This window comes from Hypomesus nipponensis, chromosome 2 (genome assembly GCF_054491055.1).
Source record: "Hypomesus nipponensis isolate SF chromosome 2, ASM5449105v1, whole genome shotgun sequence".
NCBI classification, from domain to species: Eukaryota; Metazoa; Chordata; class Actinopteri; order Osmeriformes; family Osmeridae; genus Hypomesus; species Hypomesus nipponensis.
Genome location: NC_140362.1, coordinates 20,162,869 through 20,186,500, shown reverse-complemented (window position 1 = coordinate 20,186,500; position 23,632 = coordinate 20,162,869). Strand labels below are relative to the sequence as shown.

At 50.9% G+C, this 23,632-nt stretch overlaps 1 protein-coding gene across 1 annotated transcript in view; it reads left to right on the top strand.

The window, feature by feature from the left end:
• Positions 1-11,385, top strand: part of erfl3 (Ets2 repressor factor like 3) — a 40,051-nt gene extending 28,666 nt beyond the window's left edge. The window contains 4 exon segments of the mRNA XM_084667943.1: positions 7,522-7,637; positions 7,817-8,946; positions 9,551-9,769; positions 9,771-11,385. Of these exon segments, the coding sequence (XP_084524069.1) occupies positions 7,522-7,637; positions 7,817-8,946; positions 9,551-9,769; positions 9,771-10,205 (1,900 nt within the window). The 3' untranslated portion in view covers positions 10,206-11,385.
• The last annotated feature ends 12,247 nt before the right edge of the window (positions 11,386-23,632 follow it).

Genomic DNA, 23,632 nt, shown 5'->3' with positions numbered 1-23,632 from the left:
GTTGAGCCTTAAAGGCAGGGTAGGTCGTGCGGTGGAGAAGCACCCTTTGTCATTTATCCCGAAACAATCTTCAAAGCCCGATGGCAACCAATACATTTAAAGGCTCGACAGTCAAATGAAATCAATCCGAGACCTCTGGGCGTCTGTAATAAACGACCAATCATGAAGGTCGGACCACCACTCGCGATTGGACGGCATTCAGACTGACGGAACGTTTGACCATAAAATGTCATGGGCTCTCCCAGCAGCATTAGGCCAATAGCAGATCACCCCGTCAGATCATTCAGCCCAGTCATAATCTCCCAGCTCTGGGATTGTATTCATATTATTCATCCTCTTCCTTCTCATATTGGAGCCGTTTCCCATGATGGGACTTTTTTGTTTTTGTAATCCACTGTGTGTCCCCAGCCTGAACTAAAAACGTCACACAATCAAACCCTGGTTGTTTGGAGCGAGGAGGCCGAGGCGAGCTGTTGGGGTTGGGTGAGGGGAGAGATCCCAGTCATTAAGACAGTGTCCTGATGGGGGCTGAGGAGTATGGAGAGGGAGGAATTAGCACACACACACGGGCTGATTGCAAAACACAGATGGAGTGTTTCTGTTTTGGAACGGTTTGGGAGTGTGTGTGTGTGTGTGTGTGGCAGAGTGAGAAGAAGAGAGACTGGGTGATTATTGCTGTCTCTCTCTCTCTCCCTCCCTCCCCCTCTCTCCCATGTCCTCTTTTGCTGTACAGCCAGATTGGAAGGCTAGGATATAGGATGTGTATATATATTCTAGGATATAGGATGTGTATATATATTCTAGGATATAGGATGTGTATATATATTCTAGGATATAGGATGTGTATATATATTCTAGGATATAGGATGTGTATATATATTCTAGGATTTAGGATGTGTATATATATTCTAGGATTTAGGATGTGTATATATATTCTAGGATATAGGATGTGTATATATATTCTAGGATATAGGATGTGTATATCCTATAATATATGTGTATATCCTGCTAAACCCTCCATCTCCCACGACCTGTCAATCACCCTGGGATCTGCGACGGTGACCTCCTCATCCTCTGCCAGGAACCTTGGGGTTACAATGGATGACGAGCTCTCCTTCACGGCCCACATCGCCGCAGTCTCCCGGTCTTGTAGATTCACCCTCTACAACATCCGAAAGATCAGGAGATACCTGTCTGAGCACTCCACCCAGCTGCTAGTCCAAGCACTGGTCCTCTCCAAGTTGGACTACTGCAACTCGCTGCTCGCTGGTCTCCCAGCATGTGCAACCCGCCCTCTTCAGAGGATTCAGAATGCAGCGGCCCGCCTGGTCTACAATCTACCCAGACGCTCCCATGTTACCCCACTCTTCATCTCCCTCCACTGGCTACCCATCAACGCCCGTATCAGATTCAAGACCCTGGTACTGACCTTCCGAGCAGTGAACGGGACTGCACCCATCTACATCAAGTCTCTCCTGCAACCTTACACCCCCACCCGTCACCTACGGTCTTCTTCAGACAACCGCCTGGTGGTCCCACCGCTCAAGACTGCCCGGTCCCAACACAAGCTCTTCTCCTGCCTGGCGCCCCAATGGTGGAACCAGCTCCCCAGCTCCATCAGGGACACTGACTGTCTCCCCACCTTCAAGAAAAGGCTCAAGACGCACTTGTTCCGGGAGTACAACGGCACTTAAGAATGCTTGGCTGGATTTGTTAGTCTCCTCCAGGATCACTACGACTCTTATTGAGTGACTTGTTGCTATTGTAGGTTAGATATAACGAAGTTAAGTCTTGTACTTGCTGTGTAATATTTTACTGTTGATTGTTCTTTTACAGGTACAGTCCTGCACTTTTGTGGTTCATGTTGTTTTATTTGTAACTTGTATAACTACATGCTCTTATGGGTCTTCACTTTTGGCACTTGTTTAGCTTTTTCACAATGTATGCTTCATGTTTTGGCTGCTTGCAATGTTTGGGACTATCTCGTTGTTATGTTCAGTGACCTATGCTCTTTTGTAAAGCTCTCTCTTGGAAGTCGCTTTGGATAAAAGCGTCTGCTAAATGAATAAATGTAAATGTAAATGTAAATGTGTATATATATTCTAGGATATGGGATGTGTATATATATTCTAGGATATAGGATGTGTATATATATCGAGCAGGTCTGATTCTACTGATTATGAGGGAGGTGATGATGCGGGGACTGATCTCCCTGGCCTCTCAGTCTCCATCCATTCACCTGCTCTCTCTCCCTGTACCCTTCTCTCCTCAGACCCTCAACACTGTCCCAACAACTCCTATCCTCTCTCTCTCCCTCTCTCTGTCTCTCTCTCGCTCTCCCCCCCCCTCTCTCTATGTCTCCCTCTCTTTCTCCCTCTGTCTCTCTCTCGCTCTCCCCCCTCTCTCTATGTTTCCCTCTCTTTCTCCCTCTGTCTCCTTCTCGCTCCCCCCCCCCCCCCCCCCTTTCTCTCTCTCTCTCTCTCCCCCTCCCCCCTTCCAGCACATCACTGTGTTCTGATTGTAATGTTTGTTTGTTTGGTTACACTGGGACAAAATGGGGAGCTATAGCCAATACACAGAAACATTCCAGCAGTGCACCTCCTGCGTAGACACACACACACACACACACACACACACACATGCGTGTAGCTCGTCACCTGGGCTGACACCGGAGCAGAGATCCAGGTCCTCAGGTTGTGGCCGCAGCAGAGCCTGGAAACAGGCGGGCCTTCAGCACCCACCAGTAGGAACAGGACGAGCAGCTTAGCGGCAGTGAGGATGAATGAAGCTATAAAACACACACGCGCACAGTCAATGTGCACTGCACATGGGAAGGCAAGGCCAGCTTGTGATCTGCAGGTGGGAGGAATATGACCCCCCTCTCCCCCTTCCCCCCCATCTAGAACAGAGACCACAGAAGTGTGGCACTCAGAGCAGAGCAGCAAAATCTGGCTGGCAGAAATATACTGACATGTGCACACACACACATCAAACAGGCACACACATCAAACAGACACACATTTTAATCACTACGCTTTTGAGATTGTTCTCTTTTTTTTTTTTTTTTACCCCCATGATCTTATTCTTTCCTGTCTGCCTCGCATATTGTGGAATGTCCCCTAAGTAGGAACACTACTGTGTGTGTGTGTGTGTGTGTGTGAGGTCCATGCGTCATTCCCGCCTCCTGCTCCCACGGATGCTGTGAAATTCTCCGCTCCTGTTGAGCGGATTAGACCCGTACAGTGTGTGTGTGTGTGTGTGTGTGTGCTCACATACATGCAGTGGTCTGTACACCAGCCTGGTCCCCCCACCTCCCCTCCACACACACACACACACACAAACACACACCATTTGATCATTAGGTTGTTTTAGTTTCGTTTACTTGTGGCATAAGAAAGCACCCTCTGGCGGGGCGGGGGGGGGGGGGGGGGCGTCTCTAGTCCACATGACCAAACACAGACAGGACAGCCAATGCACATGGACTTGAGCTGTAGTAGTAGTAGTAGTAGTAGTTGAAAGAACGTCCTGTTATACTATGGTGTCGATGGTGAATGACACTAAAGTCAAGATCTCTGTCTGTGGACACCACATCTCCCACTGGCCCCCCAAGCACCCCCACTGGAGAGAGATGGAGGGAGGGAGGGAGATGGAGGGAGGGAGATGGAGGGAGGGAGGGAGGGAGGGAGAGATGGAGGGAGAGAGAGAGAGAGAGAGAGAGAGAGAATGGGGTGGGGGGAGCACAAAGGGATCAGTGTGCTCACCAGGCTGCAAATACGTAGCCGCAGAGCAAGCCCTAGGCCTCCTCCTTACTCCCCCCCCCCCCCACACACACACACACGCACACACACACAGCAGCAGCAGCATTAGCTGCAGTACAGCTGAGCTGAGAGGTTAGCTGTGTGGTGAAGCCAGAGTTGATTGGCCCTGGCCCCGTGCCATGTTGTCCCTGGGGGTCAAAGGGCAGAGGTCCCCCTCACACAGCTGGGATAGGTTACCAACGCCCTCCCCCGCCCCCAACCCCAACACACACACATACCCAAACCCTGCTACCACACACACACACACACCTCCCAACCAGGTTCCACTGGACAGAGTTTGATGAAGCACAACTGCTGTAGCACAGAGAGAGGGGGAGGGGGGGGGAAAGGGCCCCTCTATGAGTTTGTGTTGAGCGAGTGTGTGTGTGTATTTATTGTCCATATCTGCGTCCGTGTTTTCTTGTACGTGTGCGTGTTGTGTGCATGTCATTGTCCTGTACAGAATGGAGCTCTTTATTTGCTGTGCAGGCGGAACACACTCACTCACACACACACACACACACACACTCACACACACACACCAGTGTGCCCCCACACTCTCCCTTGTACTCATGTAACATGTGACTAACCTACTCAGAGCCCAGCCACATTATCATGCGTGCACACACACACACACGCACACACACGGGCGCTTTAAACACACACATGCACGCAGAAACACACACGCACGCATAATCACACGCGCAGAAACACACGCAGAAACACACACCCACAATATTGTTCCCACACTTCCTCCTACGCATTCACACTCTCTACACACTCACGTGTAATGTTCACACACACTCACCTGAGTATGAGCAGCGTGTGTGTGTACCAGCTCTGACGAAAGAGGCAGAAAATAACCAGGGGCTCATGGGGAGCATTGTAATCCTGACTTCCTGTCACAGTCAGCGCCTATTTACTGCTCCACAATAGGCACGGCACTGTGTGTGTGTGTATTACCAGATATAGCTTGTCTGAAACTTGCTAGATGACTGGCGATACCCTCCAAGCCAAAAATGAAGAGTTGGGAAACAGAAAGGCAGGTTATAGTGTCAAACATCACAATCTGTTTTAAGCTTCTTTCCTGTTCATTTCAATCTCTTTCTCTCTCGCTCTCTTCTCTCTCCCCCCCCCCCCCCCCCGCCCTCTGTATCTCTCCCTCGTTCCATCCTTCCATCCCGTACGTTTCTCTGCTTTGATCAGTCCATCTGTAATCACCATGGTAATCCCTGTCCCCTATCCAGTCACTACACAACACATTGTTTCCTGGAAGGCTTTGGCTAAGTCCTCATGTAGATTGTTCGATCTGATTGTAAGGTTGCAGGTCTGTAATAAAGATGTACTCTGGAGGAGGGGGAAGAGTGTGTGTGTGAGTGTGTGTGAGTGTGAGTGTGTGTGAGTGTGTGTGAGTGTGAGTGTGTGTGTGTGAGTGTGTGAGTGTGTGAGTGTGTGAGTGTGTGAGAGAGAGAGAGAGAGAGAGAGAGAGAGAGATGGGGTGGCCAGCTAAATGCAGGCGCTCAAAGAATCCCTTTCTTCTCTTTTGAAGTGAGTTCAAATGCTCTTCAAAGTGCTCCCCAGACTGTCTGGGTTATGTGACGACTGAGGAGTACAGCGTGTGTGCGTGCGTGCGTGTGTGTGTGTGGTTATGCTGCAAAGTTAGTAGAACCAGTGTTAGCGACTGTCTCCAGCAGTGGTGGTCAGAGGTGGAGCAGCTCGGTCACACAGCCCCTCGTGGGCCGACCTGTCTCCATCTCCCTCTGACACTGGACTCACACTCCCCTCAGGCTGCTGGGCCACAGGAACCACTTGGTTGTCCCATGTTGAACCCCCCTCCCAGCCCCCCCCAGCCCTTGTGAGAGTGCCCCAAGCCCCCCACCCCCCCCACCACCGAGTAGGAATGACATGCTGCTTTGTGCTTGGGCGCGTAAACAATGTTTTCAACAGTGTAGGCCTGTCCTGCCTCTGTCCTGCCTCTGTCCCTGGAGGGAGAGAGGGAAAACTGTGAGGCAGAGGAAAGAGAGAGACAGAGGGGGGGGGGACAGAGAGACGCAGAGGGACGCAGAGGGACGCAGGGAGAGACACACGGATGGGAATGAGCAACAGTGTACACCACACCATGAGCAGCCAGTCCCTTAATAAGCAGGATTGCAGAGGTCCAGGTCAGACTAACCCCTACCCTGCTAACACCAGCCAGCCTGGATAATGACAGCCAGACCGCCAGAGAGTCATCCTAGGTAATGACAGGCAACCATAAAGATTGCCAGCCAGCTCAGTTAAGATAATGGATCGGCAGCCGGCCTGCTAGCCAGCATGCTAGCCAGACTGGACAAGGTCATCCAGGATGCTAGCCCAGGTAAGGCTAGCATCCTTCCTCCTCGCTGAGCTGTACAGCCACAGAGTCGCAGTACTGCACACGCTGTGTGCCCCCCAGAGACACAAACCATAGTGACCCAGCAGAAAGTAGGAAACCTCCATCTCTCACACGCATTAGGAACGAGGAAGAGGGCTTGAACAAACAGGTGTGTGTACACAGAGGCACACACACACACACACACAGTGACTCTCACAGTTACTCTTCTCAGTCTCTCACACGCGTCAACGAACACACACACACACACGGCGTGAGGATGGGGGGTTGGGTTATGTAAAAGGATATAGAGAAGGGGAGGAGAATAAGGAGCAGTGTTATGTAAAGGGCTGTGGTTGAAAGGTTAACATTAATGGAGACTTCTAGGCAACTAGGGTAGGCCAGAAGAATAGGAGTTACATAAACAGATAAAGCTACGACAAATTATGGACAGGGTTTAGTTTGGCGTTATGTAAAGAGATGGGCAGCCTCATAGAATGACACTGTGTGTCTGCCTGTGTGTGTGTGTGTGTGTGTGTGTGTGTGTGTGTGAGTGTGTGAGTGTGTGTTGTGTCTATAAGACCTGGTGTGTCCAAGAGACCCCTGAGTGCTGTACATTGTGACCTTGTTTAGACAGGACTGGGATTACACACACACACACAGACAGACACACACACAGACAGACACACAGACAGACACACAGACAGACAGACACACACAGACAGACACACACACAGACAGACACACACACACACACACACACACACACACACACACACACACAGACACACAGACAGACACACACAGACAGACACACAGACACACACACACACACACAGACAGACAGACAGACAGACACACAGACACACAGACACACAGACAGACAGACACACAGACAGACACACACACAGACAGACAGACAGACACACAGACAGACACACAGACAGACAGACAGACAGACACACAGACACACAGACACACAGACAGACACACAGACAGACAGACAGACACACAGACACACAGACAGACAGACAGACACACAGACACACACACACAGACAAACAGAGCAGTGTGTACCAACAGGAGAGCTCTCTTCGTTTCCACGGGGGGGGGGGGGGGGGGGCGGCATCATCCGCCCAACATTCATGTTGTCATCTCCTCCTCTTTACACCTCTCCTCTTACCCATCCATCACTTAGCATTTGTATTGATATCAGACAACACTTACTAATATTCAACATTGGCATGTTGAGAGACGAGAAAGGCCTATCAAACATGTTGTTCGTCTGTGTGTGTGTCTCTGTCTGTCTGTCTGTGTCAGTCTGTCTGTGTGTGTGTATGTGACTGTAACCCTTCTCTGGTCTTCTCTACACAGGTATTACTATAACAAGAGAATCCTCCACAAGACCAAGGGCAAGAGGTTTACCTACAAGTTCAACTTCAACAAGCTGGTCTTGGTCAACTACCCCTTCATTGACATGGGCTCCACTGGTACGACTCGCTCGTGTGTGTGTGTGTGTGACACCACTTAAGCCTACGATAGCCCAGTGAGACTAATCCTTAAGATTACTCAGCAGAACAGTGTGTATTACCCTCTCATCATCTCTGTGCTGTCCCTGTCCCTCCTTCTCCTCCTCCTCCCTTCTTTTCCCTCTCTCCTCCTCCCTCAGGGAGCGGGGTACCCCAGAGCGCCCCTCCTGTCCCCACCGGCGCCTCCAGCCACTTCCGCTTCCCGCCCTCCACGCCCTCCGACGTGCTCTCGCCCAATGAGGACCTGCGCAGCCCCGGGGGCGTGTTCAGTGCCGTGGCCCGGCGAATGGCGCGCGGCTCCGTGAGCGACTGCAGCGACGGCACCTCCGTCAACTCCGAGATCGAGGAGAGTAACGGGGGCGGGGGGGAGGAGCGGGGCGGGGAGCGGGGGCTGGGGGGCGGAGGAGGAGGAGGGGGAGGGGGGGGCTACAGGAGCATCATCCACCCCCGTCTCTCCCACGAGTCGCTGTTCCGCATGTATGGCGGCCCGGGGAACCCCGCCCACGCCGGCCCCCGAGGGCCCCCCGGCCACCGGGGCCACCCCGACTCCATGTCCCCCTTCCCCGTGTCCCCCCTGCCCGGGCCGGGAGGCGGGGCGGGCTTACTGGCCCCCCCGCTGTCCCCAGCCCTGTCCATGACCCCGTCCTCCCACCTGCCCTACTCACCCTCCCCCTCCCTGTCCCCCATGCTGGGCTCCCACTTCTCCTTCAACCCCGAGGACATGAAGCGCTACCTGCAGGCCCACACGCAGAGCGTCTACAACTACCACCTCAGCCCCCGCGCCTTCCTGCACTACCCCAACATCATCATCCCCCAGCCCCACCGCGCCGCGCCCGACAAGAGCTCCCTGGCCGCGGAGAGGGGGGGAGGAGGAGGGGAGCGGGGAGGGGGAGGGGAGCGCCACAACAGCCACCACCGCCCGCACTCGGCCCACTCCCACCCCCACCCTCACTCCCACCCTCACTCCCACCCCCTCCACCACCCGCTGCACCTGGGCGAGGACCCGCCGCACATGTCGCCCTTCAAGTTCAAGCTGCAGCCGCCGCCGCTGGGGAAGAAGCAGCGGGAAGGCCAGAGCCAGGGCCACGGGTGCGGGGGGAACCCCAGGCAAGGCTCGCTGTCATCGGGCTCTGGCTCGCTGTCCTCCACCTCGGGCCTGGGCTCCTCGCTGTCGTTCGGTAGCGACCTGAGCGCGGCCGGAGGCTCGGGCCTGGTGTCCAACTCGTCCTCCAGCGGCTCCCTCAACAGCGCCGGCCTGCCCAAGATCAAGGTGAGGCCCGGGGGTACGCGTGGGAATCGTCTGAACGCACTCCTCCAGTGTGTGTTCAGAACACAGGCGCTGGCTCATAGTAGAAAGGGACAAAGATGACACAGAGAGACAGTGGGTGTTGTTTAGGGGTGGGGGGGGGGGGGGGGAATCGATTCACATTTGAATCGTGATTCAGTCTGCTAGCAATTGAGATTGATTCACAATGTGAATCGTTTTTTTTTATGATGTATTATTTAAAAAAAAATGGATCTATTATTCTAATGTTTTTATCACCTCTTGACCCCAAGAAGCAAATCGAATCGGGAGGTACCAAAAGATTCCCACCCCTAGTGTTTTTCACTACATCATAGATCTGTGGCTGTCAACAGTACACAGTATAGGTTACATTAGGAACGCATGCATGAATGAATGAATAAATGAATGAATGAATGATAATAAGACACGACATGAACAGATGTTGATGAACTTCAGCACATGAGAAATCAGGTGATTTCTCCCGCAGCTTGAACGCGACAAAGAGCTGGGCAGGTCTCCATGGAGACGCCTGCCCCCCTCTCTCTCTCTCTCCATCTCTGACCGTCTGCTGTCCCTGTGCCTGCCTTAGGTGGAGCCCATCTCCGACATTGAGTCCGAGGAGGAGGTGGAGGTCACCGACATCAGCGACGACGACCGCGACGACGAGTACGACCTCTTCTACGCGCGCCACCCCCACCACGCCCGCCTCCGGGGCCCCCCCCACTACCCCCCCAACGGCCTGGCCTCCGGCCCCCCCCACCCCCACGACGGAGAGGACCTGGACGAGGACGTGTTCAAGGCCCCCGCGCCCCCCCCCCCCGGGCCTGCTGCCCTTCTTCACCCCCGCGCACGCCCCCTCCCGCGGCGGCGCCCCACCGCCCGCCCTGAAGAGCGAGCCGGCCGAGCCGGGCGACTCCACCCCCCCGCCGCCCCCCCACAGCGCCGGCCCCGCCCCCACCCAGTGCATCCCGCTGAAGCTGCGCTTCAAGCGGCGCTGGAGCGAGGACCAGCGCATGGAGGCGTCCCTGGAGGAGTCTGACGACAAGAAGGTGCGGGGGGAGGAGAGGGAGAGGGGGAGGAATGGCGAAGGGATGGAGACGGAGGAGAACGGCAGCGGGGACGGGGACAGCCCGCCCCCCTTGGGGGGCTACGTATGCCCCCCGCCCCCCCTGGCACACAGGAGGCTGACCTCTGACCTGCACCGTGCCACTGCCCAACTGTCTCTAGAGAACAAGGACTGCTGATCTCAAACACACACACACACACACACTGATAAACACTACAGTACAAGTGTATGGCTGTACAGATCAGTGTAAATGAGTCCCATTGACAGTCTGACTTCTCTGGCTGGAACACACCTCCTCACTGACGCCCCCAACTAGTCCTTAAACCCGCTCGGACCTGAGAGAGCCCACATCTCCACACACACAGTCCTGCTCCACCCAGACCCCCAACTCTGTACCCCCACCCCCCTCCATCTGTACAGGGACCCCGGGTCGACTCGGAGGGGAGGGGGGGAGGCGTGCCTGGCTCAGAGAAGTCCAGGGACGGTGACTGAAACTGGGGAAGGATGGTGGTGATGATGAGGGTGGGTGATCTTCCCCTGTCTCAGCCAGCGCTGCAGCACAACCTACTGATCCCCTCCAGACTGCACCTCCAACCTCCTGGACCCACCACCCTCCAGACTGCACCTCCAGCCTCCTGGATCCCCCATCACCCTCCAGACTGCACCTCCAGCCTCCTGGACCCACACTCCCAGGTCCAGCAGCTCCTTCCCTGCCTTCTGACTGCCCCAGGTCCAGGGTCCAAGTCTCTCTGCTCAGGGGCCCCCTGGCCCCCAGCCCGGGCCAAGCCCTTGTAGAACAAGCTCACAGATTTTTTTAAAATTTTTGTACAGATGTGACGGGGGGGGCTTCTAAAAGTGCCTGAACCACCCCCTATGTAATACCACCCTGCCCCTGAGACAGGGAGAGTTAAGAAGAATGTACAGAACGCCCCCTGCCCCAAACCCCCCCTTTCTAAGCCTGGTTCATAAGAGGGTGGCCCAGGAGAGGGGCATGTAGTAAGCCAGCATCGTAGGACGGTGTCAGGGTGAACCGGTAGAACTTCTCACAAGAACTTGCCACTCCACTCAGGGAAGCCGCTCGCTGTACTATACTGGACACACACACACAGACACACACACACACACACAGACACACGGACACACACACACACACACAGACACACACACAGACACACACACACAGACACACACACACACAGTGGAGGGGTGTATGGGAACTTCCGGGCTTGGCTGTTGGTGTCCAGCTAAACAGACACAGCGCCTGAAGGACCACAAGCTTTCCCTCGCTCCCTCTCTCTCCCTTCCTCCCTCTCTCTCTCAGCTGGAGGGGAGGGATGGTAGGAAACGTGGGAGTGGGTGGGTGGGTGGGTGTCGTCTGCGGGGGGTCCTGGGCCCAGTCTGTGATAGCCTAGTGAGCCGAAGGCCATGACCTGGAGTCCCTCAAGCAGGAGCTCCTCACACACCAGCTCCCCCCCCCCCCCCCCCGCGCGCGCCCCCCCCCCAGCACCCCCTGCACCCCCTGCACCCACCCCCCCCCCAGTCTAACAGGCCTAATTTGATAGTGTTAACTAAACCAGCAAAAGATGCGCGCGCACACACACACACACAAACTCGCCCGCACACCACACTGCCTTTAGTTCCTTAACTGGTTCTCGCTCTCTCCGGACCTGTGCTTCGCCCTGTGGGACTGGGCCCTGGACGGAGGACAGAGTGGTGGGCGGTGTTGGGCTGGACAGTGGGCTGGGCTGGGCTGGGCTGGGCTGGCAGCCTTTAGAAGAAGCACATCCCGGAGAGAGGGTGGACGATCCTAACCCTCTGTCACACACACTGCCTCTCTATGCCTTGTTTTTATAGCATGTACAAATTCTTTGTCCTAATGGCATATATACACACACATACAAACTATATCTTTATATATTATATATGAAAAGTATAAATTGAGATTTTTAAAAAGACAAAGCATTTAATGAAATGACATATTCAGGATTCTTTTTGTAGAAGTGTTTTTTTTTTTTTTTTTTTGATCAGGGGTCAGGGGTGGTGGTGTCACTTCCTCCTGATGTCACTTCCTCCATCTGATCAGGTAACCAGAAAAAAAAGGTGTGAAGACCAAGTCGGGCAAGATTGAGGGACCTTATTGTTGGTAGTTTTTTTGCAGGCAATTTTTATGAAAAAAAAACACAGAAAAACTACAACATTTTAACCAGGAAAAACAAGCCAGAGAAGACACAACCACCAAGGGTGGTCGGCCAGACTATTATGCAGTAACTAACGATCGATAATCATTTTCTAATGCGTGGGTAACCCAGTCCATGTGTAGTCCCCATCTGCTTAACCTGTGCTCTGCGTTGCAGCCTGGAGGTTTCAGGGTGGGCTGTTAGTGAACTCCAGTTAGCCCTTATGCCCTTGGTTTACACTGGGATTAGGCTGCCCCTGGGTACACTGTAAGATAAGAGGAAGCTGGCATTATGTCAGACTGGGTCTTGGGTAGACTCTAAAGAACACACATAACATGGAAGCGTAAACACACACACACAGTCCTGCAAACACTCACGCCTCCTGTATTTGACCCTGCTGTGCTTCGTAGATGTTTGTTTAAATCCCTGAGCGTTGAGTTCTGGGGACAGGTCGAAAACCAGGCTTCTGATTGGTCAAGTCTTAAATGTACCCCACCACCAGCCTGAGCCAATCAAACGCATGATGAGTCAGAACCGGGGACGCTATCAGGCTGGCTGAGCTGATCGCATGTCCTCCTTAGACCCCTGTGATGGTCAGTACACACACACACACACACACACACGGTCTCCCCCATCCCTTGCCTGCGCCCCCACCCCGTGTCTGTATGTAACCTGACAGCTGCCTTACTAATACTCATCCATATCTAGGTGACAGACTGGCTATCATGCTGCCTGCTCTGCTGTTTGTCACCTTCTCCTCTCGATGTTCTCTCTCTCTCTGTTCTCTCTATAGCAAGCCTTGTCCACCTTTCGCCTCTCTGTGGTGTGATGGGACTCAGTCATGGTGCGGAAGGACGAGGCCCTAGCCAGTTAGATTAAGTCGCGGCATTCCTAGTGTCCTAGTCCCTCTTAGTCCAGAGACCAGATCCCAGGTAGCGAAGGGCACACAGACTGCACTAAGACAACATTGTTTTTTTGTTTCAGTCGTTAGAAAAAGAAACTCAACTCAAGTGTTTTATTCTTCTTTTCTGATGTCAATATTGCTGTTTATTATTATTATTGTTGTTGTTGTTGTTGTGGATGTTATCATTATTGTCATTGTTTGATTATTTACCCCCACCCCACCCCATTAATCCATGGCTCACTCGTAGCTATTACAGTTTTATTTTGTTTTTTCATTTCTTTATTTTGTGCACATCGCCCGTGGTAATGTGGACCGTGGTCCTCTGTAAGCCCCCCCCCCCCCTCCGGTTCATGGTGTAGTTTTTACATTTGTAAGATACATTTAAAAAGTGTCATTTTAATTCTGAGAGTTGCTATGATGACAGAAATGACAGTGGGGACTGAGAGGGTGGGAAGGGTGGGGGGGGGGGTATTTGGGGCAAGGATTTAACTTGCAGGGAGGGAAGGGGTGGTATGATTTGATCTGTCACGTGTTGTAATTTTTATTTTATATTGTTACTTTTTTCTCGAGCTATTGTATATTATTTCATTTTTTCGGGATTGTATTATTTTAAAAGAAGAAAAAAAGATGTGTATTGTTTTACTGTGAAAGGTCTATCTTTCTCAATCTCCTACTATCTCTCTCTCTCTCTCTCCCCCATTTCTACTCCTAACCCTAAACGGTTACGTAACACTCGGATGGAGAGATAAGATTTAATACCATGATGTAACATTGACTTTCTCTACTTTAATTCTTTCGTGTTTATTTTATTTTATTCCAAACTTGTAATTAAGATGTAATCAGGGTTAATTAAAACTGGTTAAAAACCATGTCAATGTCTGTGGTTTGTTTGTCAACATTCTGATCATAAATAATCACGTTCTCTAACTACTTATAGACAAGAATATTATAATTATAATCACTGCAAAATACAGGTATAAACTGTACATATGAAGTGGGATTTTTTTCCTTTATCATTCCGGTATGGGTGACATTACAATGAGAAACACAAGCACACAGACACACACACGCACACACACCCACACACAGCTCCTGTGACGAGAACGCCTCTGAGCTTTCATGTGTCATGATGAGAAAAAGCACTTTGGTACACCGCCATATAACACTTCCACGTTGCGTGGAGCGCACAAACACACACATCAGTGTGACGTCACCGGCCTGGAGACAGGAACCGTGGGCTGGGAGGGCGACCAAGGTGAGGGAGGCTGTCACACCGGAAAGAACACATTAGAACTGCCGACGCCGCCGCACCGAGGTGCAATCATTTCACGTTGCCGCCCTGGATCTTTTGAAAATCAAGTGAATCTGTACTCTGTTCTTTTACAGAGCACCTGATTTGATTTTTGCAGGTCACCAGGTGACAGTTGGAACAAACGAGAACTACAAACTACAACCCCACACACACACACACACACACACACACACACAGACACAGTTCCTGTCCCACAGCCTATTGTGTGGTACTCACATGCAGTGACTCCCACAGGGTCAGCGTGTACGGTGAAGCCCAGCTGCCAGGTGTGTCTGGTGGCCACTAAGATGGTTTTCTTCGCCGGGGCCTCTAGAATCTTCCTCTGTCCCGGCCCTGCAGAACCCCTCTGTTCTATACAGGTGTGGATTCACAGGCTGCGAGAGAGAGAGAGAGAGAGCGAGAGACCACGGTAACCACTGAGCTCTCTCACCTGTACCACTTCCTCTCTCGCTCTCGTACAGCACATGCTTTCGCGGAAACTTAACCCGTCTGCCTCCCACCGTACACACACACACACACACACACACACACACACATTTGTATGCATGCTTTGCAGAACACACATTACATACGGTGACTCCTGCACAGACTGGTTCCTGGCCGGTAAGCCCGCTCCTGCTGTACGATAGCATCACTGCACAGACTCACGTTTGCAGAGAAAACACGAGATGAGGTTGAGGTGAAGGAGCCTCGTGTGGACTTCCACACATTGTGTGGTGTGCTTCACTTACAGCTTGGCCACATCCTCTCTAGAGAAGACCCCTCTATTAACCACAACACAAGAATTATTCCATATCTTTACCCTTCTTTCTCTTTCTCTCACTCTTTCTCTCTCCCCCCCTTTCTCTCTCAAACACACACTTTTTACACACAGTTCTGTGGCAATTTGTTTAATACAAACAGTTTCCTGTAAATAGAAAAACTAACAGCTTTACTGAAGTAGTTATTAACTTCAAGGGCAGCCATGCTATGAGAATGAGCACTGAATACACTGTTGCCTTCCACCATTGTCGAATGTATATCCCCCTCTGCTGTTCAAAAAGTGTACTGTGAAAAAGCCTCATGGAGAATTTTCTGAGAAAAATAAAAAAAAGTGTGAACATTTTCATGCAGTAGGGAGGCAGACAGCACTCAAAGCAAAAGTAAATGACAGCTCTTTAAGAGTCAAAACTAAGAAGGGGGGTCAGATGGTTAATAGTCAAGCTAATAATCAGAAGGTTGTTGGTTTGATTCCCAGCCGTGCCGATTGACGTTGTGTCCTTGGGCAAGGCACTTCACCCTACTTGCCTCGGGGAGAATGTCCCTGTACATACTGTAAGTCGCTCTGGATAAGAGCATCTGCTAAATGACTAAATGTACCTTGACAGAGAACACACACCAAAGTAGGTGAGAACCTTTCAAAGGGATTTTGAGCTACACATCAAAGATAGGAAAGTCGTCTGCCCTAACTACCCCAAAAAAGTTAAGGGGTAACCTTAACCCTAACCCCCTACCCCAAGGGTTAGGGGTAACCTTAACCCTAACCCCCTACCCCAAGGGTTAGGGGTAACCTTAACCCTAACCCCCTACCCCAAGGGTTAGGGGTAACCTTAACCCTAACCCCCCCCCCTACCCAAGGGTTAGGGGTAACCTTAACCCTAACCCCCTACCCCAAGGGTTAGGGGTAACCTTAACCCTAACCCCCTACCCCAAGGGTTAGGGGTAACCTTAACCCTAACCCCCCCCCCCTACCCCAAGGGTTAGGGGTAACCTTAACCCTAACCCCCTACCCCAAGGGTTAGGGGTAACCTTAACCCTAACCCCCTACCCCAAGGGTTAGGGGTAACCTTAACCCTAACCCCCTACCCCAAGGGTTAGGGGTAACTTTAACCCTAACCCCCCCCCCTCCCCAAGGGTTAGGGGTAACCTTAACCCTAACCCCCCCCCCTCCCCAAGGGTTAGGGGTAACCTTAACCCTAACCCCCCCCCTACCCCAAGGGTTAGGGGTAACCTTAACCCTAACCCCCCCCCCTCCCCAAGGGTTAGGGGTAACCTTAACCCTAACCCCCCCCCCTCCCCAAGGGTTAGGGGTAACCTTAACCCTAACCCCCCCCCCTCCCCAAGGGTTAGGGGTAACCTTAACCCTAACCCCCCCCCCTCCCCAAGGGTTAGGGGTAACCTTAACCCTAACCCCCCCCCCCCCCAACTCTCCCCACCGCCACCAATGTACAGTATTCTCAAGCCTGCTGCCTCAACATATCCTACCCTCATAAAGAGAGGAATGTGTTCGACAAGGGCCGTTCTCCACAGAAGAACCCTGTCCGTTCGCCTCCCGGAAGGCACGCATCCCCAGGAACAGCTGAAAGGTGTCGTGTTACCGCGTCACAGAATGGGGCCTACTGCACACTGGGCCTACTGTACTGCCTGCCACGGCTCGTGTGGCAGTTGGCCCCTTTTTTACGACCTCTGTCAGGGTTTAACGACGCCATTATGCTCCGCTCGCGCCGTTGTGTTTTTCCTACCCTTTCATCAGTGTCACAAAGCAGTGGCCAATCACTGGGCAGCACTCCGTCGCCGAACCTACGCCTGGCGGCGTCTCCGACACTTAAGGAGCTTTTATCTTGGTCGATTTTTGTGTGTCACAGAGTTGAGGGCTAACTTTTGTAAAGCACTTGTTCGTTTGGAATGGCTGCTGTCACAAGACCTCCCAACAATTAGTCACAGTCCTCTCTCTCTTACACACGCGCAAACTCTCTCTCTCACGCACAAACACTCTCTCTCTTTCACACACTCTCCCTCACTCCCTCTCTCTCGCTCTCTCTTACAGATACACACTGTCCTCTGTCTCTGACCTCTGTCTCTCTCTCATTCTCGCCCTCCCCCTTTCCCTATTTTTCGCCTGCACACACACACTCAGATCTCCTTAGCATATTACAGCCCCACCTCTTTGCCCATCCACCTGCTTATCAACTGTCAGCACCATAGTATGAGGCAAAATGGTGGGGGGCGTAGACCGCCGCAAAGTATGCTTCCCTCTCTCTCTCTCTCTCTCTCTCTCTCTCTCTCTCTCTCTCTCTCTCTCTCTTTCCCTCCCTCCCTCCCTCCCTCCCTCCCTCTCTCTCTCTCTCTCTCTCTCTCTCTCCCTCTCTCTCTCTTTCTCTCTCCCCCCCTCTCTCTCTCCCTCCCTCTCTCTCTCTCTCTCTCTCTCTCTCTGCCTCCCTCTCTCTCTCCCTCTCTCTCTCTCGCTCTCTCTGTCTCCCTCCTTCACTCTCTCTCTCTCTCTCTCTCTCTCTCTCTCTCTCTCTCTCTCTCTCTCTCTGTGCCCCTCCTAAACCCTTCATAGCTTCAAGGGATCATTTATCAGATCTAATCGCTTCTAATTGCCCAGGGTGCTTTTTTGGTTGGTTTGGGGGAAGAGATGGGGGGAGTTGACTGCATGCGGTTGAGGAGGAAGGTGGACGAGAGCTGTGAAGACTGCTGCAGTTCCAGGAACAGGCTTGGCTCACCCTGACACTCGATACGCAATCTGTCTGCAGAAGAACGCCAGCCATGGAAAGATACAATGGGTGGAACTCATTGATACAATATATAGAACAGAATACACTTCTATACAGGGAAAGTCGGGCATAACATATCGCGTGTCCTCACGGTCTAGCTGTATAACTATGGCAACTTGCTAACTTTGTCCTCAGGACCTTATGCCTTTTGCGGCGCCAAAACGCAAAAAAGTTTAGTGTTGTTGAGAAACACACCCACTCGTCTGTATGCCGGGACTAATGGCATCCACTGTCAACTTTTTCTATGTGAACACACGTCGCCATGGCCACAGGGACATGGTGTGGGTGGGTGGGTGAGTGAGTGGAAGAGCCGTATGTCTCTGGATGCAGACCTAGGCCCAAATAAAGCCTGGTTTGTCTCTAATCCTCCTCGTTGTGGATTCAAAGGCATCTGAAGCCAATATCAACCCATGTAACTCAGCAACAACTCAGCCTTGGACGCTTCACATCCACTCACTTGTTGTCAGTTACTGGCACTGTCACTATGCAGACAAAGAGAGGGCCAGAAGACCTGAGGTTAGGGGTCAGGGGGTCAGGGGGTCAGGGGTTACAGTAAGGCTACAGTGACTGTCAGTGATACAGGAGCCAGAGCTGGATGACATTCCAAGAGCCGGCCTCAGGCTTTGGAGGCGTGGTTACTATGGAAGCCTGGTTACTATGGAAGCCTGGTTACTGTGGAGGCCTGGTTACTGTGGAAGCCTGGTTACTGTGGAAGCCTGGTTACTGTGGAGGCCTGGTTACTGTGGAGGCCTGGTTACTGTGGAGGCCTGGTTACTGTGGAGGCCTGGTTACTGTGGAAGCCTGGTTATTGTGGAAGCCTGGTTACTGTGGAAAGGCAGAGATGTTAGACCAGGGTGGAGAACACAAACATGTCACCTGACAGGGCAGTATGTCTCCTCTTCCCAGACAGCTGGGACTGTTGACATCTTAGGTTCGAAGGGTGTTTAAAACCAAGGCCCAGGCATTAGATATGTGCTGAGATAAGTGTATCTAACCCTACAACATATCTACATACTACCTTTTCTGTTTCTAACCCCCCCCCCCCCCCCAAAAAAAAAAAGAGTTGTGTTGGCTTCTCATCAGTGTCTGACCTCTGTGTGTCTCCCTCTCACTGCCTCCCACTTGAGACGTTGCTTCTATTGCTGTCTGTTCCCAAAGGCCAATCTGCTGACCTGAAACCTGGCAGGGGGGGGTGGGCCTCTGACATTTGATTGACAGGTCAGTGATGATCACATAGAGAGGGGCCGTTGCCAGGGTGAGGGGTGAAGTCAAAGGTCGGGATCCAAGGGAGAGGGGCGGGGGCGGGGGGGGGGGAGACTCGCTAACGAGGGTGAAAAGAACATTGCACAGACATGACGTCATCCACGCCTTGTGAATCTGTCTCCCTTTGTGTAAACAAGTTTCACCTGACGCAAAGCTGTTTTATTACTGTAAACATTTAGACAGATTGATGAATTCATTCAGATTCGGTTACCTATACCATTGTATATATGTACCATGCAAATGTGTGGATTACAGCTAAAGTTCAGATAAAGTTAACATAAAGTGACAAGAGAGACTTCCTTCAGTTTTTCTGCCCATTGCTTATGAATGCAGACTCCAGATGCAGAAGCAAATGTGGTCGCTGTGGTGTAAAATGAAAATTGGAGCAATGACTGATTGAAGAGCGGTATCAGTAACGGTTTTTAAACACAGAACAACAGTAAATCCTGAAGTCGACAGAAAGTAAACTTCATTACACTGCAGTGTTGTCTTTTGACAACTAGGTGTCGCCTCCTGCCGTTTTCCGTCTTCTGTCTTTCGATTCGACACTGACAAACTATTTTCTCTCTCTCTCTCTCTCTCTCTCTCTCTCTCTCTCTCTCTATCTCTCTTTCTGTATTTTCTTTCTTAGACATTGGTTGTATGATTATCAGACAGTGTGTGAAACCTCAAACGCACACACAGACACTTTTCCATGTATATTATATTGCATTTTTAAGAACCATTAATGGTTGTCTAATGGCTGAGGGATTGTAATCTTATTTTATCCAGACATTCGTTCCCAGCATCATGCATGCATAAGATGCGTCTGACGGCAGGGGCTGCTGCGAGGCCGTTGTTTGGGCAAGCGTCTCTACATGAGTCTGTCTACTACAAAGAAATATTATGTAATGTTGTTTACTATAACTGTTAATGTTCCTGTCTGGCCAAAGAGGAGACCTATTTGATTCCCCCGCAGTTCGATGTTCTATAACAGTCGATGTAATGGTGAAAACCTCATTATGGATACTATGTTTACAGACGCTTTGTATTCAAAAGTTTATTAATTTTCAATTCAGAGAGATATTTTATTAGAGCTGTCTTTTGTCGGCAAGTGAATGCCTTATTGGACTGAGTCTCGGTACACCGGTTTTCTCGTAGTACTTGCAGTACAAACACGGGGTTAGCCGAGTTTACGCCAGACCACACCCCCTTGGTCCAGCTGGTGGCAACTAGCGTGATGACATCATTCCTGCGGTTGGCTATTGGCTCAGAGACATCGCTTGCCTGGCCAATCGCACGTCGATGAAGTGACGTCAACCAAGATCCCCGTCCACTTTCTATGGGAGAGGCGGGGCAGAGTAATTACCGACGTCAGGGAGAGCTGAATTTAACGCCGTGATTGGCTGGCAGCCGCGAAGTGAGGGTCTGTTGCTGAGAGAAAGGGAAAGAGGAGAGGAATCAACGAGTGAGAGAGAGAGTAGGAGAGAGATGGAGCTACAGAAATGCACAAAACATGGTATGGAGGACTAATGGTGAAAAATATTTTACCAACTGCAGGAAATTATATATACAATACCCCTTGTTATTACAGAGTGACAATATCAAGAGAACCGTTGTCCCACAAGCCTATTGTAAATGTGATAACAACTTTGACAATTCACACCGGTTCACTGTGCGTCCAAGGATTGCGGTCAGTTATGGTAAACATACCGCTTTGCTTTAGCAAGAGAGGTTTGCGACTGATACAGACTTGGACCCTCCCTTATTCCCGCCCCCACACTGTTCCTATGGTTCCCAATGCCCTTATTGGATACTGTAAAGTTTGGGACAGGGGACTGGCTTGGGTTTGTATCGTGCCGCCATTAGCCAGTTTCTTGTGTCAATCTTGTAGACCTTGACAGAAGTCTACGCCCTTTATTTTATACCTTTCTCGTTGATAGGCTACTGTACCTGTCACTGATCTGTGATTGGTCAGACCGGCCAGCTGTTAGTGGTTCATTCACCATTTTGTGACTGTAGTGAAAAAGGGACCGAGATAGTTTTTATCCCTGTCTGAGTTGCTGTGGGAAAAAGACATGCTCGGAGGAAAATCAAAGTGCGAGTTCGGACCACACTGTATCCACGAACAGCCAAGGGATATTAACCACGATGGTGCAAGCTTCCTCATTTGCAGAATAGAACCATAAATCATTCTGTCTGTCTCCAGCCGAATCTTGCTCTTACGGTGAGTTGAAACTAAATAAATCTTATTAGAATTGTCTTCAACTCCATTAAGATAATAACACATTTTTCCAACAACGGTCAACGGTCGGTCTGTCAGTTGGCTTCTTTTTTGGGGGGGTGATCGCGTGCTAACAAATAGTGACACAGCTCGCTCGTGAAGTATCAAGGAAGAAACCAGAGCGAAAAGAAGGAGGGTGGGGGGTGCACAATCTAAACTTTCTCAATGTTTAACTGCATACCATACATTGCTTACGAGCATCACTGCGACGTGTAACAGAGAAATAGGCTATACTTATTTTCTCTTCATTATTGTTGCAGCTTACTTTAACGTGGAGTGCGGATAGACTCCCAAACTACAGACAAGGTTGTAATATCGACCAAGTGCAGCAGCTCTTTACTGAATACAACGTACGGCTTGCTGTCTTGCTCACGAAGTGTGTTTTAAGTGTAAAATGTCATGCAAGAGCTAAAAGACGCATTGCATTGTTATCAGAGCCGGCTACAGGCGATTGACACTGTCATTGCAAATGCACTACTACTACTACCGCTGATTCTACTACTACTACATAACCTCGGCTAGGCAGCCAATACAGCGACCCAGAAAAACAAGACGTTGAGTCTGTCGATGTACTGCAACTTCTGTCATGACATATACCAATGGAACTCCGCGGAAGTATCTGATAATATGTGAAAAATAAGTAGTTGACATTTACAAGCAAAAACTGCGCTGTGCACAGAAAAGCGGGCCCTGTTTAGCAGAGGTGAGCGTTACTCGATACCGGTTGTTGTGTTTGCCACCGAGCAGCGTACGTGGAACAGACCAACAGACTGCCCCTAGTCGTAATACTCCTGACATTGTATACTGGTGGCTCTCGTAGTACTTCCTACATTCAGGGACGGACATAAAGACACAAGATCTACAATTTAGCAGCTGTAAGTCCGTGACTCCGGTTTAACTGCTATTACAAAGCCATCATTACCTCAAGATGCATGCCATTGAAGATGTGTTCTGGCACTTTCCCCACTTACTCTATGTGCAGTATTGACAGAGAGAGAGAGAGAGAGAGAGAGAGAGAGAGAGAGAGAGAGAGAGAGAGAGAGAGAGAGAGAGAGAGAGAGAGAGAGAGAGAGAGAGAGAGAGAGAGAGAGAGAGAGAGAGAGAGAGAGGGCGTTTAGTTGTACTGTGCTTTTAGTACTTTTTTATCAGACAGCTTTTATACTATATAAGAGGCCAGTGCATGACACACTGCATGTATTACCATTGCACTTGTGCTTGTGCAAGGAAATCCCTTTTGGAATGAATGTCCCATTGCCTAGCATAAGCGTTTGCCATTGATGTTGCATCGTCAGTCCTGCCAATAGGTCCCAAACAACACTAGTCACCTCTAATCCATACCATAGCTCCCAGATCAATATGTGACTGGATGCAGTGGTCAAGCACCTTCAATATTTCTTTTTAATCAATAATCCGTGCAGTCATATATGCCAGCCAGCAAACAGCTGCCAGTATTCATAGTACGTCACAACTGATGTTCTCCACACTGCCTTCACACACACACACACACACACACACACACACACACACACACACACAAACACACACACACACACACACACACACACACACACACTCTTCAACGCTCGCCCTCTCACAGCATAAAAAATACCATCTCCAAAAAAATATTTGACTCATGGTGTCGCACTGTGAGATCACTACACCCACTCTAACAGGGGACGTCGGGGGTAACAACCGTGCGGGTGTTGTTTTCTGCTGTTTCATATGTCTGTTTCCCCGGTGACCCAGTTTAAACGCCCTGGCAACAAGGTTCAGAATGGGCAGAGTGCGGTACCCTGGAAGTACTACAGTTTTACTACTAAGTGGTGCAGTGTTGGATAGCGTGAATTAGCGCCCTCCCCTCCTTCACATACATACGCACACACACACACTCACACGCACTCACACACACACACACTGCAGCCTTGCGCCCTTTCAGACACCCAGAAGATGCTTTTGGAGAGGGACTCTCTGTGGAATGCCACACACACACACACACACACACACACTTCTTCTCTAACACGCATACCCTTGTAGGCTAGTACGGAAAAAGGTGCGACACCGAACAAATGTTTGGAGAACGTGAAATCACACATTCACTGCAGTGCACAGCTTAACGTGTGTGCGTGTGTGTAGGCCTATTGCAGTTGCGC